The 16710-nt window shown below is 35.3% G+C and overlaps 1 protein-coding gene across 2 annotated transcripts in view; it reads right to left on the bottom strand.

Moving 5' to 3' along the window:
* Positions 1–16710, bottom strand: part of PPP3CC (protein phosphatase 3 catalytic subunit gamma) — a 71910-nt gene that overhangs the window by 33460 nt on the left and 21740 nt on the right. For both annotated transcript variants that reach the window (XM_081268937.1, XM_081268936.1), the window contains exons 2-4: positions 12409–12606; positions 11955–12079; positions 8479–8590 (exon numbers count right to left, since the gene is read on the bottom strand). In XM_081268937.1, the coding sequence (XP_081125063.1) occupies positions 8479–8590; positions 11955–12079; positions 12409–12606 (435 nt within the window). The remainder of the gene's footprint in view (positions 1–8478; positions 8591–11954; positions 12080–12408; positions 12607–16710) is intronic.

The raw sequence follows: 16710 nt of genomic DNA, 5'->3' as shown, positions 1-16710 counted from the left end.
GAAGCTACAGCTTTGGGCTCTTCTAAGGGTGGTGACTCATAACTGGTTAAGTCCCTTTTGGGACCCTGAAAGTTCTGACAATAAAGCTTTTAAAAGAGATACTGTCGGTTGTGATGCATGAGGCTTCTAAGTCAGAGTGGCTCCCTGATCTGCCTAGCGTGGATCCTATTTGCTTGCGCTTGAGCTGTGACTTTGCTGGGGAAATAGTGGCAAGAGAAACAGAAAGCTCTGGACTGCTGTCTGCACTCCTATGAGGACAACAACATCACTGAAAATTAGTGTCAGCTGTGGCCCTTCCTGACCCACATCCTAAGTAGATGGAGGCCAAGCATGGACTGTGGTAGTCTTATGAGTTGAATATTTTATTGCCCTCCCTCAGTACTGGAGACTGAATTCAGGGGTGCTGAACCACCGAGCTATATCACCAGCCCTTTAAATTTATTATTTATTTATTTACTAAATTGCTAAAGCTGATTTCAAAATTTGTGATCTTCCTGCCTTAGCCTCCCAAATTGCTGGGATTATAGGTGTGCACCACTGTGCCCAGCTTTATTGGGTCTTAAAAGATTTCCCGAAGGTATTGAAGATATATAAGTGGAAATTTAAGAGACATCAGTAAAAGATCGATAATCTTTCTGAGCATGATTTTTTAAGATCTGTAGTAAATTACATCCTGAATCTATTATTTAGAAATATTTGGTTAATGAACTGTATTTTCATCTGGTTGTCAGGCTGGGGCTATAGAATAAGATAACATTCCAGTGGGCACAAGGCGGTGTCCACAATATTCCAGGAAGGAAAGGTCATGAAATATGGGCTTTTTAAAGAGAAACTGAAAGATGGGCTTTTTTTAAGAGAAAAGGAGCATTTTTTTTTCCTTCTTTGGTGCTATGGTTTGGATATGGTTTGTGTGTGTGTCCCTCAAGGGTTCATGTGCTGGATGCCTGGTCCCCAGGATGAGAATATTAAGAGAAAGTAAGTGAACTTTAAGAGGAGAATCTTGAAAAGGTGGAGCCTAGCCAGGTGTGGTAGTATATACCAATAATTCCAGTAAAGCAGGATGATCACAAGTTCAAGGCCATCTTTGGTACTTTTTTTGGGGGGAGGGTATCAGGAATTGAACACAAGGGCACTTAACTACTGAGTCACATCTCCAACCTTTTAAAAATTTTTTTTTATTTTGAGGCAGGGTCTCACTAGGTTGCTTACAGCCTTGCTAAGTTGTTAAAGCTGTCTTCAAACCTGCAATCCTCCTGCTTCAGCCTCCAGAGCTGCTGGGACTACAGGCATGCATCATCAAGCCTAGCCCTAATCATTATTTTAAAGTAAAATATTTAACAGCAGAACCAAATAACTAAAAATATAATTCCCAAAGGTTAAATTAGCTGATTTAAGAGCAGTGTTTTCTTAAAAAAATTTAAAATATATCCCATAAAACAATTATTTCTATAATGAAGGAAAAATGTGTCGCAACCATAGGATCACACAAGTTCTAACTGGCATTAATATGCATCACTATCAAAACAAAAATTTTAACAAAATTCTTTGAAAGCAATTTTGAAAGTCAGCACTAGTTGTAAGAAACAATTACCTGGTCTAGTCGTTGATTACTTTTCTTTAAATTTTTTATTTGCTTTTTTTTTTTTTTTAAAAAAAACAGGCAATTCATTGATGTGGTTCAAAATAAAAATGCTATAAGGTCCACAGTGCCTCCTGTCCCCTCTCCACAGGTACCCAGTATTCATTTCCTGGGTATCTTTACAAAGATATTCTCTGCATATGCAAGAAGATAAGAAGATATGTAAGTACTATTCTCTTTTCACAGATTCGTTTTGTTTTCTCCAAAAATGGTAGCTGTTCTGATCTTGCTTTTATTACCTAATAATATCTTTTGTGTGTTTTTTTCTTGGAATTGAATCCATGGGTGCTCTACCACTGAGCTATATCCCCAGACTTTTTTATTTTGAGACAGGATCTTGCTAAGTTGCTGAGGCTGAACTCGAACTTTCAATTTTCCTGCCTCTTAGACTCCTGAGCAGCTAGGAACACAGGAATGCACCACCACATCCTAATAACATATTTTGAAGATCATACAACATCTTAACATGACGAATAAAGGAATTAAGAATATGCCACCCTAAAATATGCTGCTCTGCATTGACTATTTTGAGTTAAAAGCAACTGAAAAACAGTAGGTGCAAGAAGATCACTCTGACTTTCATGCTATTTCTTAAAAGCAGGAGATGAAATTTCTGGTGAAAGACACCCTCTCTACACTAAAAGGAAACTAACATTGTCATCAAGGATGAGAAATAGAGATCCAGAGAATTCTGTACAGACCTCGTTAAAATAACCTGTAGTGGGCTGGGATGTAGCTCAGTGGTAGAGTATATGCTTAGCATGTACAAGGCCCCAGTTTCAATAAAAACAAAAAACCAAACAATAACAACAACAACAATAGCAACAAAAAACAACTCTTATCTTCTAGCCTCACCATGAAATTTAGTTACTTTTCCACAACTTGGTACTCTGTCCAATTCATTATACATGTAATATTCAACACTTAGAAAGGCTAGCATGTCATGTAAGCCTTATTTTAAACAAACATATGTGCGTCTCTCCTATTGATCAGTCTTGTCAATTTAAAAAAATTGATAAAGATGCTAAGATGGTAAAGGTAAAATTTTGCCTAAATGGAGCTTAGTAATTATTATTTTTAAATATCTACAACTTATTTCACCTCATGGATATACCACCATCTAACCAGACCAGTCTTTTCCTACTCTAAATAATGATGCAATGAACAATGACTAATGATGCTCACTTTTGAAAAAGATCAGAAATTATTGTTTGTCATAGCAATACTATTTTCATTAATAGAATTACCAGAGTTTCCGGAACTTGTCAGCAAGCCATCAAAAGATGGCCCAACTGAACAACTATAGAACTTTGAACCCAGAATTATGAGATGAAATTATAAAATGGGTTTCTCCAATAAAAAATTGTTTTGCAAGTAGAAAGGATATGTCAAAAACCAACCGTTACACTTTTTTTGTTACTCAAATTATCTCTGAATTTGAACACAAGGAAAAAAGAACAAAAGATTTTAAAAAATCTCCACAGTATAAAGCAATTTTAAGAATTGATACAAGACTCCACACACACCCCTTAAAAATATTAACAAGACTGCAAGATTGCAGCTGCACAATCTAAATCTAAGCACCACTTAACAGTAATTATAAGGTACTGATTCTAAAAGCCTCAGCAGCAGTTTAAGAGACAGGCTTATCAGTAAAGACACCCATACAAAACAAAAGCCTCTTTCCTTATATAGGAATAGAAATTTAAATTTTCACTTGAATATGTGTGCTTGTTCCAAGATTTATTAATATTTCAGTTGGAACATTAGAATGAAAGAGAAGGATATCTTGATAGACAAGAGAAAAGTAAAGCAACTGGGTTAAAACTACATTAAAGAAGGCTAGGGGTGTAGCTCAACGGCAGCACACTTGCTTAGCATGCATGGGGCCCTGGGTTCAATCACCAGAATCCAAAAAAAAAAAAAAAAAAAAAAAAAAGCCTAAAACTACATTAAAGCATGAGAAAAGCAAATAAAACATGATGTAGAAAATTCTGTGTGAAAGGAGATACTTAAAATGTTTCCTAAACCTATTGTTCATTGTTTTAAAAATATTTTAAACCAAATATGCTTATCAAAAAAGAACTCCAAACAGGGCACAGTGGCAAACATCTGTAATCCCAGTGGCTTAGGAGGCTGAAGCAGAAGGACAAGTTCAAAGCCAGCCTCAGCAACTTAGCAGCAAGGCCCTAAGCAACTTAGCAAGACCTTGTCTCTAAATAAATTATAAAAATGGCTGGGGATGTGGCTCAGTGATTTAAGTATCCCTGGGGTTCAGTCCCTGGTACAAAAATAAAATAAAGTAACTTTGAGTTTAATCCCCAGTACCAAAACAAACAAACAACAACAAAGTTCTGATAAAACAGAGAAAGAGGAGATAAAATGTCACTTAAAAATCTGAACCTTAAGCTGGACATGGTGATGCATGCCTGAAGTCCCAGGTACTAGGGAGGCTGTGGCAGAAGGACAGTGTGGACAGTGTAAGACCAGCCTGAGCAACACAGTGAGACCCATCTCAAATGTAACAAAACAAAGGCCAACCTGAATCTTAATTCAGAAGGAAGGCATCCCCAGGCATATTTATTCATCACTTATTTACTTCTAAATAATACAAGTTGACTCTATCAAGTATTATACTCCAGGGTCTTTAATTTAATACACAAGATTTAATTTTTCCCCTAAGAAATAGACGTGATGAGAAATATCCTAATATTTGTTTTAGAAATCCAGTGTAAAATATTTCAAATTTTAAAAACATTTGGCGAAATGGTTCCCAAATGATAAATAGTAGAAGCTTTCTAAAACTTTGCAATAGTCATTTTAAACCAATAACACACAGTAAAATTACTAGGAGTGCTTTAAAAGGCCTTTTAAATGTTTATGTCCAAATTGGGTAATTTTCAAAAAACAGGTTTGAAAAAAATAAAAGTAGTACATGGTGGAAGTAAAAAATGATTCAAATAGTACTAAAGAGGATATAAAGTTAAAAGCATAAGTCCTCCTGACACAGCATCCAGAGGTGATTGTTATTTAACCATTTCTTCTGAGCTGGGTATGCTGGCAAATGCCTGTAATCCCAGCCAACTCAGGAGGCTGAGGCAGGAAGATCACAGTTTTGAGGCCAGCCTTGGCAATTTAGTGAGACCCTGTCTCAAAAAAATAAAAAGGGTTGGGAGTGTGGTTCAGTGGTTGAGCACTCCTGGATTCAATCTCCAGTACCAGAAAACAAAAAAAGTTTCTTCTCCACAGGGTATACAGGGTCTGCTAATGGCTTCTCTTATCTAACGATTTATCCACCAACTCTCCATAAAGTATACATAGAACTCTTAGTGTTTAAATAAAGGCCTAGTATTCCATTTTTAAAAATGTATTATAATTTATTTAATCAGTCCCTACTGACATTTAGGTCATCTGTTGTTTTACAATGAACACTGCAATGAACATCCCTATCTTATCATTTTGTCCATATATCTATGTAGAATTCTAAAATGACCTGTAATGACTTACACTCTGTGAAACTGAATATAATGGAACTCTCATGATTATGTTCCAATATATGAGGAAAAAAAATCATGGCATGTGGGCCTGACCTAATTAGGTGGGTCTTTTAAAAGAAAAGGGCTTTCTCCAGATGGTTAATGGCAGAATTCAGAGATGCATTTGAGCCTAGAAGAAAGCAAAACATCCATACTGGGCATAACATGGGGGACTGAAAGTCAAGGACCTGCAAGTAATCTCTAGAAGTTAAGAGCGATAACAAGTCAAAAGGTAGAAGGAAAATGAGAACCTTAATCCTGCAGTTGCAAGGACTGGCAACAACTAGTGACCTTAGAGAAAAACTCCTTGATTTTAGCTCAGTGAATTCAGCCATGCTGTACCTGAACTTCTGACCTACCCTTACTCTTAGATAATAAATGTGATTTTTTAAGTCACTAAATTTATATTAATTGTTTTACAACATTAAATATGTTATGCAATCTACATGATAATTTTTGGTCGGAGAGGGTACCAAGGATTGAACCCAGGGGTGCTTAAGCACTGAGCCACATCCCCAGCCCTTTTTGATGTTTCATTTTGAGACAGAATCTTGCTAAACTGCTTAGAGTTTTGCTAAATTGCTGAGTCTGGCTTTGAATTTGTGGTCCTCCTGCCTCAGCCTCCTGAGCTGCTGGGATTTCAGGAGTGTGTGACAGTGCCTGGCCTGCAAGATAAATTCCTACAAAGTAAAAATGCTAATAAAATTTTTATAGATATCGCAAACTGTTCTCTAAATACTCACACCAATTTAAACATCCACCAGTGGTAGATCTACTTGTTAAAAATCTTTCTGTTGATTCACCAGGGCTGTAATGATCTGCATCTTGCCCAAATGCAGTTGACTTTTCTATCAAAAGGAGTTTTTAAAAAGTATTATTACTCTAAAATTTCTTTCAATAGCAACAACCTTTCCTTTTAGGCTTTACAAGGAAGGAGGCTGCCATGTCACATCTAGTTGCAACTGGCAACGATCATTAATACGAGCATATGAAACGCTATCCAGTGAGTTCTATGGACCAGCACAGAGTTCTGGGGGCTCAATAAACTCCAAGTTTCTGAAAAACAATTTAAAAGTTTTAAACTTGAATATTTTCAGGGCAATAAAACTTTACATATTTTATAATATATTATTTCAAGATAATAATCTCAGAAGAAAAATCTGAATAGGACACAAAGTGAAATCCATGATAAAAATATCAACTATATTAACATAGTATTTATGCATATTAAGGATTATTCAGGGAAAGGGGTAGATTTTAGAGCCAGGTGGAGCCAGCATGGTGGTGTATGCCACCATGTATGTTGTCTCAGCTACTTGGGAGGCTGAGACTGGAGGATTACAAATTCAAGGACAGTTTAGGCAAGGTAGTGAAATAGTGAAACATCTTGAAAAAAACAAAAAACAAAAAAAATAAAAAATAAAAAACCTACCACTAACAACAAAAATAAAAAACAAAACAAAACAGAACAAAATAAAGCCAGATGGGACCAGAGAGATTTAGTTTAGCTTCCTTGTTTACAGAGAACATTCTAGACCAGGACGGTGGCACATGCCTGTAATCCCAGCAGCTTGGGAGGCTGAGGCAGGAGGATCGAAAGTTCAAAGCCACCTCAGCAAAGAAGTGAGGCCCTAAAGCAACTCAGTGTGGCTCTGTCCCTAAAATATAAAAAAGGGCTGGGGATGTGGCTCAGTAGTTAAGCACTCCTGGGTTCAATCTCTGGTGCCAAAAAAAAAAAAAAAAAAAAAAAAAGAAGACTACAACCCAGATAGGGAAAGTCACTAGTTCAAAGGTTCAAGATCCTGTGCCTGGTTGAGTTGGCTGGTCAGTGGCTCTTGGTTAGAACCCTCCAATGTGGGCATAAACTGTGCATCTTCCTCAATTTTGGAGTCCCAAAATCCTGCAAAAGTTTGGGTGATCCTTCAATCCAAAAAAAGAGAGTCTTCCTCAACTTTCATCTCAGAGTTCCTTGGAGCTTTCTAGCAGCTTCTGGTAGCTGTGGCCTGAACTGAACCTGTGGCCCTCTTGTTAGTGGGCAGGGACCCCAAATGCAGACCAGTTCCAACATGCAGTTTGCTGGCTCCTGGCCTCCTGATCATTCCCTGGTTTGTTTTTAAATTAGCTAGTAATGTTTTAATTAAAAAAAAAAAAACACTTTCATTAAAACTTTTTTTTATATTATTGTATTAATAGTTGAAAACAATCTAAGCTCCCTACAATTGTTACTAAATTGATTACACACATGATAGGGCATTAATAAGATGGAGTACTTAAAAAATATTAAAATAACATTATAAAATCATGATTTAAAAAATACATAACAATATTGAAAATGCTATTATGTTAAGTGAAAAGATAAATTTATTTAATAGTATAAGCCAGGCATGGTGGCAAGAATCTCTTCCAACTCAGTTGTTCAGGAGTCTGAGGTCAGTCTGAATAACACAGCCAGACCCAGTATCAAAAATCAAAACAAAAACCCAGTGTAAGTAATAAAAGCCAATTTTTATTTTATTTATTTTATTTTTTAGTTGTAGTTGGACACAATGCCTTTATTTTTTATAATGTGGTGCTGAAGATCAAACCCAGGACCCTGCACATGCCAGGTGAGCACTCTACTGCTAAGCCACAACCCAGCCCAAGCCAAATTTTATTTTAAAAATATACATAGATAAATGTATTTCAATTACTTCATAACAGATTTTTATTTAGAGAGAAAAAAAGGCCAAAAAACTATATTCCAATTAGTGAGATCGTGATTATTTCTAAATGGGGTAATTACAGATAATTTTTATCTTCTCTGTGTTTTCCAACTATCCAACATTTATTAGTTTATAAACATGAGGGGATCCAGGCATAGTGGCGCACTCCTGTAATCCCAGTGGCTCAAGAGGCTGAGGCAGAAAAATCACAAGTATAAAGCTAGCTATAGCTAGGTGTTAAGCAACTCAGTGAGACCCTGTCCCTAAACAAAATACAAAATAGGGCTGGGGATGTGGCTCAGTGGTCGAATGTCCCTGAGTTCAATACCCTGTACCAAAAAAAAAAAAAGGGAGGGGGGTACTCAAAAGTTCTTTTCAAAATAAATAATAAATATTTATCCTCCTAAAAGGAGGATCTTAGAGGACTCTTAGTTTTTACCAGAAAAAAATAAATTTGACTGGTACTCAAAAAACATTTGAGTTCTACTGATGTTTTTTTTTCCCTTTATATTTGATTCACTGTTTAAATTTTTTTATTTGATTCACTTTGGAACAGGCTAAAGAATAATTAAAAAGGCTCCAGAGAAATGAAAATACTTACATTCCTGTTTGAAGGTGAAATATTCTGTAAGATGCCTGCATTCATGATTTCCTCGAAGCAGAAACAATGTTTTAGGATGATTAATCTTTAAACTCCATAAATACAGCACACACTACAAGACAAATTAAAGGATAAAATTTCTTTGTGACTATTATAACACACAAAGACATGTTATATAAATCCAAGTTTGGACATAACTTTCCTATGTTCATATATAATACACAACAGTAAAACTCTATATCACTAAAAGAATGTGATCCTAATTAGAATAAGTTACACTCTATGTATGTATAATATGTCAACATACACTCTACCATCATGTATATCTAAAAAGAACAAATAAAAACTGAAAGTGGCTTGCTATATTAGCTCCAAGGTGCAAAATAAAATCAACTTTTGAATGTATAGATATGCTTGTTGCCCTAGAATCTGAAAGAGAATAGCATACAGAAAACCTCCCCTTAATGTTTCCATAGTTCATGTAAATATGTAGACCTCGGACAAAGCCACTCACACACATACATATTTTTAGTCATAAAAAGGAATATATAAGCCAGGCGTGGAGGTGACACCCCTGGTTTAATTCCCTGTACAAAAAAATTTTTTAAAAAATTATACACACACACACACACACACAATGATTCCAATTTTCTTTAAAAAAATTTACAAACATAAAGGAAGGAAAAAAAATAAAGTGTTAATGATGATTATTTCTGATTTTTAGAAGGTTTTTGTTTTCTTAGATTCTGTATCTCCAAATTTTTCTACAAAAAATGAACTATTTGTAATAAAAAATACATTCAGGATTCTACAATCTTATTTTCATCCATTTGACAAAAACATCATACTTATGGCTATCAAGGGAATGGTAAAAAATTATTTTTCATTTACATACTTGTATCATTTTGGACTAAGCTGTAGCCTATAGAATTTATAATCTTAGTAGTTTATAAATCTAGTGACTTCCAACTGAAATTAGATATATCCCACAATTCAGTTTTGAAACTGATACAGCACTGTCACCTTCCAGTTTCAATTCATATATCTCTTAAGTTATTCCAGAAAAACCCTTTCAAAGTTAGCCAACATCAAATAACAGAATAAATCCATAAAGAAACTAGTTATTAATATTCATTCAACAAATATTGAATAGCTACTATGTGTGAGGAGACTTGCTAGGTCTCAATATGAAGAATATTGAAGATAATTAAACCAGTGTTTTTCATATTATACTGAAATATCTTTCATATCTGTATATCTCTATAAGACTGTCCAGGGGCTGGAGTTGTAGCTCAGTGGTAGAGCGCTTGTCTTGTAAGTGTGAGGCACTGCGTTTAATTCCCAGCACCACAATATCATAATAATAAGCAAAGTAAAATAAAAGTCCATCAACAACTAAAAAAATATTTAAAAAAAAAAAAAAGACTATCAGGTTCTTAAGAGAACATGAATTCTTTTTTTTTTTTCCCCCAGTACTGGGGATTGAACTCAGGGCCTAGTACATGCTAGGCAAGTATTCTGCCACTTAGCTAAACTTCCAGCTCATGATTTTTATTCACACAGTCTGTCACTGAGTTGGCACCCAGGAAATTTTGTTGATTTGTGAGGAAAAAAATGTATAATGCAAACATTCTCTGAATACAGCATAGGTGTACAAAAAGCATTGCATATTTTTTTAAAAAAATTTAGTTGTAGTTGGACACAATACCTTTATTTTTATTTGTTTATTTTTATATGGTGCTGAGGATTGAACCCAGCGCCTCGTACATGCCAGGCAAGCGCTCTACCACTGGGCCACAACCTCAGCCCCCAGGCATTGCATATTTTTTACATGTGCTATATTAAATGAATTAAAACTACTTTTAAATTATGAGTTAACAATAAGAAGATAATTTTACCTAATAGTTATGTTTAACAGAAGTCTCATTAATTAAAATGACTAAGAGTTTAGTAAAAAATTAAATTAAAAAAATTAAAAGCTCTTCAGCCTCTGAAACCTCATTTTATAATTACACAAAGACATAAACTTTCAATGTGTGTTTCAAACATTCATATTTTTTATTTATTGTCTACTGAAACACAGTAGCAACAGGGAAGCTTTTCAGTGACAGCCCATGATGAACTCCACCTATCTCTAGTGCCTTAATTTAGACACTGTGGACATTAACTGAGCAGCAGGAGAACTTGCAGCAGGGAAAGGGCAAAGGGCGCTTATTTTCTTAGTTCATACCATTAACTTTTGTCCTCACATTTGCACTAAATTAATTTTATGCAATAGCAAAATAACACTGAACTTCTCTGATTCATGAAATTAGACTGCAAATCTAATTAAAGAGTAAAATTAATTAATTTTGCTGTTTATTTTTCCTTGAGCTTCAAAAAAACGACACTGCTTTGGTTGACCATTGGGTGAAAAAGATGACTTGTATTTAGGAGTGATGCTACATGAAAAACCAACTGTTCACCTCCAGGGACATATGCAGGACACTGAGATTCTCATACTATAAGGGGCCAAGCAGGACTAAAGACAGCACAAGAGCAAGTGGACTCAATTTCTCGTCTCGTGCTTCTTCTGGAGCACATTACAAATTCAAATAGCAACACTATTTCAAAAGCTTCTGAACTTTTATTTGCCAAGCATACAGAGTTCACTCAATGGACATTAAATATGAATGTATGGTGATTCCACTGTACTCCAAACCTTGCATTAGGTTCTACAGTAGTTTTGTCTTTTATACATAAAAGCTTATATTAGTTTTTAATTCTAACCATGTTCCTATAGTTCAATTTTCAAAATATATAAAAGCAAGTTGTGAATTTTCATTAACTTAACTGCAATTCATTTTTTCCCTTCAATGAACATTTATTAGGGGTTTACTATGTACAACAATATCAGAAATTATACCTACAAAAAGCTAAGTGCCTCATTATTTACCATTGGCCGTTAATCTAAGAGTTCATTGTAGCTGGGCAGTTTATGATCTTATAATTAAGGTCAGCTAATTCAATCCCTGTTTAAGGGAAAAGCAATTTACGTCACTTATATGCAGCAAGTACACTACCTTCAAAAAGGAAAGGTTGATAAAAATTAAATTTATTTTCAAAATTGGGTTAATATAGTCTTATATGCCAGGTTTTCTTCTTTTTTAAAAAAATATTTTTTTATTGCAGATAGACACAATACCTCTCTTTTACTTATTTATTTTTATGTGATGCCAAGGATCGAACCGAGTGCCTCACACATGCCAGACACATGTGCTACCACAACCCCAGCCCCTATATGCAGGTTTTATAATGATAGAAAAAGGAATAGTCTTTTTCTGTCAATGGGAAGCATTTATTTTTTTAACTGTTGAAGTAATAAAGTTTAATAAATTTTACCAGTGTTAACATTTTAATTTCTTCTACCAAAGAATGAAAAGCAAATCTTTTTAATGGTAACATGATAGCTCCAACATAACTGGTTTCATTTTTACCTCTATACTGAAATAGCCTCTGTCCACATAGTCACCCAGAAAGAGGTAGCGTGTGTTACTCGGTGATCCCCCTACTTCAAACAACTTCATCAGGTCAAAGAACTGTCCATGAACATCACCACACACTAGGCAAAAAACAAATAATGTAAAGTGAAAATTTATGTCTTAGAAGAAAAAAGGCATTACACCAACATGGATTACAGTTTAACTAATTTAAGTCACTTTTGACTGGACTGCTATGTAATGGTAGTCAATATATTGATATGAAATATTCCCACTAAGAATGTTAGTCATTTAAAATTATACTTCTTCAAGGACCAACAAACATTCTAATTAATCCTAACACAAACACTATCTCAAAATTCACAAAAAATTATCATACCACCTTTAAATTTGTAATCATTTCTCAAAATTAGCTCAAATCTAAGTGTAACCCCGGAAGTACTTTTCATACCAGTGATTGGAGCTTCCACTTCTATCATAGTTTTCTCTTGTCTCAGAATGGCAGCCCCATCATTGATTATCTTCAAGGCTACTTCCTCTTCCACTCGGCCTTCCTTTACCAAATGGTTTTTCAAAATATCAATTTTAGGTTTCCCATTCTCAAACACTTCCTTCAAAGTAAGCCGTTTGGTCGGAGGAAAGGGAACAGCTAGAATGAGAAAAAAGTAATTTAAAATAAAATGTATATATAACAACCATGAACACAGTTCCTTTATGTGACAAATTAATTTCGATAAATCACTGTAATTTCACATCCACAGCACCAGAACTACGTGAAAAAAAATTCTAAGATAAAATTCTAAGATACTGTATATCATAAATGATGAATTATAATTTTTAAAAAGATCACAATTTGAGCTGGGGATGTAGTTCAGTGGTAAGAATGCTTGCTTGCCTAGCATGTGCAACATGCAGGTTCCACCCTCAGAACCACAAAAGACAAGAAAGAAAGAGGGTCAAGTCAAAAGTCAAAAACTTTTGTACAAATATGATATTTTACAATACAAATATGATCAACTTGAAGGTGGTTCAGGAAATAAATTAAAAGTAAAACAAGGAACTAGATGATATGAATATCTTTATCTTTCTATCTATGGAAAAAGTATTTAAAATAAAATTGGTTAAAACAAATGGAAGAAAAACAATCTTTTTTTTTTGGGGGGGGGGATACCAGGGATTGAATCCAGGGGTTCTTAACCACTGAACCACATTGCCCTCCCCTTTTAAAATTTTATTTAGTGAGAGGGTCTCACTGAGTTGCTTAGGGCCTCAATAAACTGCTGAAGTTGGCTTTGAACTCACAATCCTCCTGCCTCAGTTTCCAGAGACGCTGGGATTATGGGCATCTGCCACCTCCCCCACCCCCTCACCCCCCCACCCCCCCAACACACACCGAAAGAAAGCAATCTTAACACCAAATTAGCATTTATTTCTTCTACAGAATTGAGCTAATAAAACCAGATGTTTTAGAAGTCTGACTCCAGTTCCTGATCAGGGCAACCACAGATGTATACTTTATTCTTAAAGGTAGTTACCCATTGCATTTTATTACTGATAACAAGGAGAACACTGAAAATGAGATGCAAGGTCTGAAAAACATCTGCTGTAGTGACAGAGCATAAACTTGAGAAGAACAGACACAACAATTCTGATTGTGTTTTCTAATCTGGAAATGGAACAACTAATAATAGATATGTAGACAGATATAGATAAATGTAGATATAGATAGATAAAGATAGATATAGATATAGATATATAATCCCAGCAACTCAAGAGGCTAAGCCTGTCTGGGCAATTTAGCAAGACCTTGTCTCAAAATAAAAAAAGAAAAGTGCTTAGTGGCAAAGCACCTTCCTACCAAGTGCGAGGCCCTAGATACAATCCAATATAATCCCTGGTATCACACACACACAAAAAGACTACATTTTACTTTTATTTTCCCTCCCCTTCTTCAGTGTTAGGATTCCAACCCAACCTTGCTCACAGATATGGCAAGTACTCTACCACTGAGCTACACCCCACCAGCCCAAAAGCTACATTTAATCTAATTCCTTGTAGATGATTTCAGAAAACCAGCAGTCCTCTGAAAATGCAATCCAAAGACTAGGCAAGTAGAAGATTCTACATTGAATCATTTCTTTTTTTTTCTTTTAACTTTTTGGATGATTTATTAATTAAAATGCAGATTATAAAAATTTTATTTGCAATCACTCTTGATTTATATAATGAACAAAATGAAATGATAAATTTGAAAACTACATGTTGAAATCATAATTAAAATATTTTAATCTACATAATATATACACTTACTATAAAATCTCTCTGTAGTTACTATAACATCAAACCTCTCTGTAGTTATTAAAGTCTACATAAGTGGAATGTAATTATTTTCTTTCATTTTATGATCTATTACACCCTGGTCATTTCATAAGAACAGTTTATTTTGATATTACATTTAATATAGAAATATAGACAACCTGAGAGATATGTACCATTATAAAATGTAGGGCATTAGCAATGCATTTCAGAGAAGCAACAATTAAGAAGACTCATTACTTCTATTTCCATATGTGTTAGGTAGGATATAATCTCTGTTAGTTCTTCTAAAGTGAAGTGATCTTTCTTATCCACGTCTGTTTTCCAAAGTCACATTTTTTGGTTCATTCATTCATCTATTCATTCATTCATTCACCTAACAAAGCTCACTTTGCAAGTGGACGAAGCAACTCCTCCTTACTGAGCAGAAATATTCCCTCCAGATCGAAGCCAGGAGAAATAGCCTCTGCCTTTGCCCAAGACCCTGTTAGAAAGTTTTGGTAACACCATACTATGAGTGCCTAGCCCTTGCTTTGGCTGCAGTTTGCTATAGAATGATTTTTCTTTGGGTTTATCCAGTGCTGTAATGTGCCCCCAAAACTTTCCTGTTGAAAATTAGACATGGGGGCTGGCTCAAGCCGTAGCCGCTCGCCTGGCATGAGCAGGGCACTGGGTTCCATCCTCAGCACCACATACAAATAAAATAAAGATGTTGTGTCCACCGAAAACTGAAAAATAAATATTAAAAAATTCTCTCTCTCTCTCTCTCTCTCCCCTCCCCCCACTTCAGTAACCTCGCTACCACCTTAGGTGGCTGGAGGCGGAAGCTAGGAGGAGCCATCCTGGAGCTGGTTTTAAAGGTAATTAGAGTCTTGTGTCTTTAATTCAAAACTCCCTAGCATTTTCTCCTTCTTTCATGAAGCCAGCGCGGGTCGCAGGCTACATTTCTCTGTGCATACTTAATTCACCTCTTTTTGGTTTGTGCACGGTGTTTCAGTATTGGGGCTCAAACCTTGTACCTCTCACATGCAAGACAAGTACTAAGTTACATCCCTGTCCCATCCTCCTCCATTTTTTTTTTTTTTTTTTGAGATAGGGTCTCCCTAAATTGCCCAGGTTGGCCTCTTAGCCTCAAACTTACCATCTTCTTGCCTTAGCCTTGCAGTAGTTGGAATTATAGGTGTGTGCCACCGTGCCCAGGCCTCTTTATAGTTTTTAAACTTTTATTCTCAACTTCTGGCTAGCCAATCTATTTAACCCTGCAACCAAAACCTGCTTTAAAAAAAAGTTAGTTGTCAATGGACCTTTATTTTATTTATTTATATGTGGTGCTAAGGATCGAACCCAGGGCCTCACACACACCAGCTCTATCTCTGAGCCATAACCCAGCCCCAGACAAAAATTGTTGAATTCTACAATTCTGCTATCAAATGTTCATTTCAGACATAACAGACTCCTGCTCAACCTTTCTTCTTAAAATTCTTTGCCCCTCAAAAGTGTGGTCTGAGGATCAACGTGAAGCTTTTCAGAAACATAGATTAGAGGTCCTCACTCAAACCTACAGAAATCAGAATATTTTAACGAGATCCTGAGGTGTCCATTCTGTCTAAGCACTATTCTAATTCACTAATTCTTAACCCTGATGACATATTAGAATTACCTAGGAAACTTCTGATAATAAGATGCACTTTTCATTTTTAGAAATTCTGATCTAATTGGTTTTAGATTGATGGCTCAGAAATTGGTATTTTCAGAAATCTTTCCAGGTAATTCTACCGTGCAGCCTATTGTACAGAATGAGAACCACTGCTCTAATTTAATCACAATAAATGCAATTTTCCCCTAATTTCATATCATTCTCAATTTTTATTTTTTTCTCAGCCTATCCTTCTTTAACTCTACAGCTATACTAACAAGGTAGTACTAGCCATATTTAAACTTAAATTTTAGTTAATTAAATTTAAATGAAATCTAAAACGTAGTTCCCCAGTTGTATTAGCCACATGTCAAGTGCTCAATAGTTTCATGCATCCAGTAACTAACATACTGGAGCCCACAAATCTAGAAGGACACTTCTATCCTGCAGGAAGTTCATGGACAGCACTGCTCTTGAGTATCTACTAAAAGCACAAGCATAAAGACTTAATCTGAGGGCTGTAGCTGTAGCTCAGTGGTAGAGCACTTGACTAGCATGTGTGAGGCACTGGGTTCGATCCTTACCACCACACAAAAATAAACAAATAAAATAAAGTCATTCTGTCTGTCCATCTACAACTATTAAAAAAAAAAAAGAGTTAATCTGAGCAAAGTCAACCAGAGGAGGAAATTGAAAACATAAAAACAAAAAGAAACACATTATTTAAACAGAAAATTGAAGAGAAAAGTGTAAAAGCAGCTAAAATTAATGAAGCTCAAGAATGATCCAGGAGAGTACTTG

This window comes from Spermophilus citellus (assembly GCF_964194105.1).
Source record: "Spermophilus citellus genome assembly, chromosome: 16".
In the NCBI taxonomy this organism is placed as follows: Eukaryota; Metazoa; Chordata; class Mammalia; order Rodentia; family Sciuridae; genus Spermophilus; species Spermophilus citellus.
The sequence above is the reverse complement of the archived record's forward strand: the minus strand, read 5'-3'. Positions and strand labels throughout refer to the sequence as shown.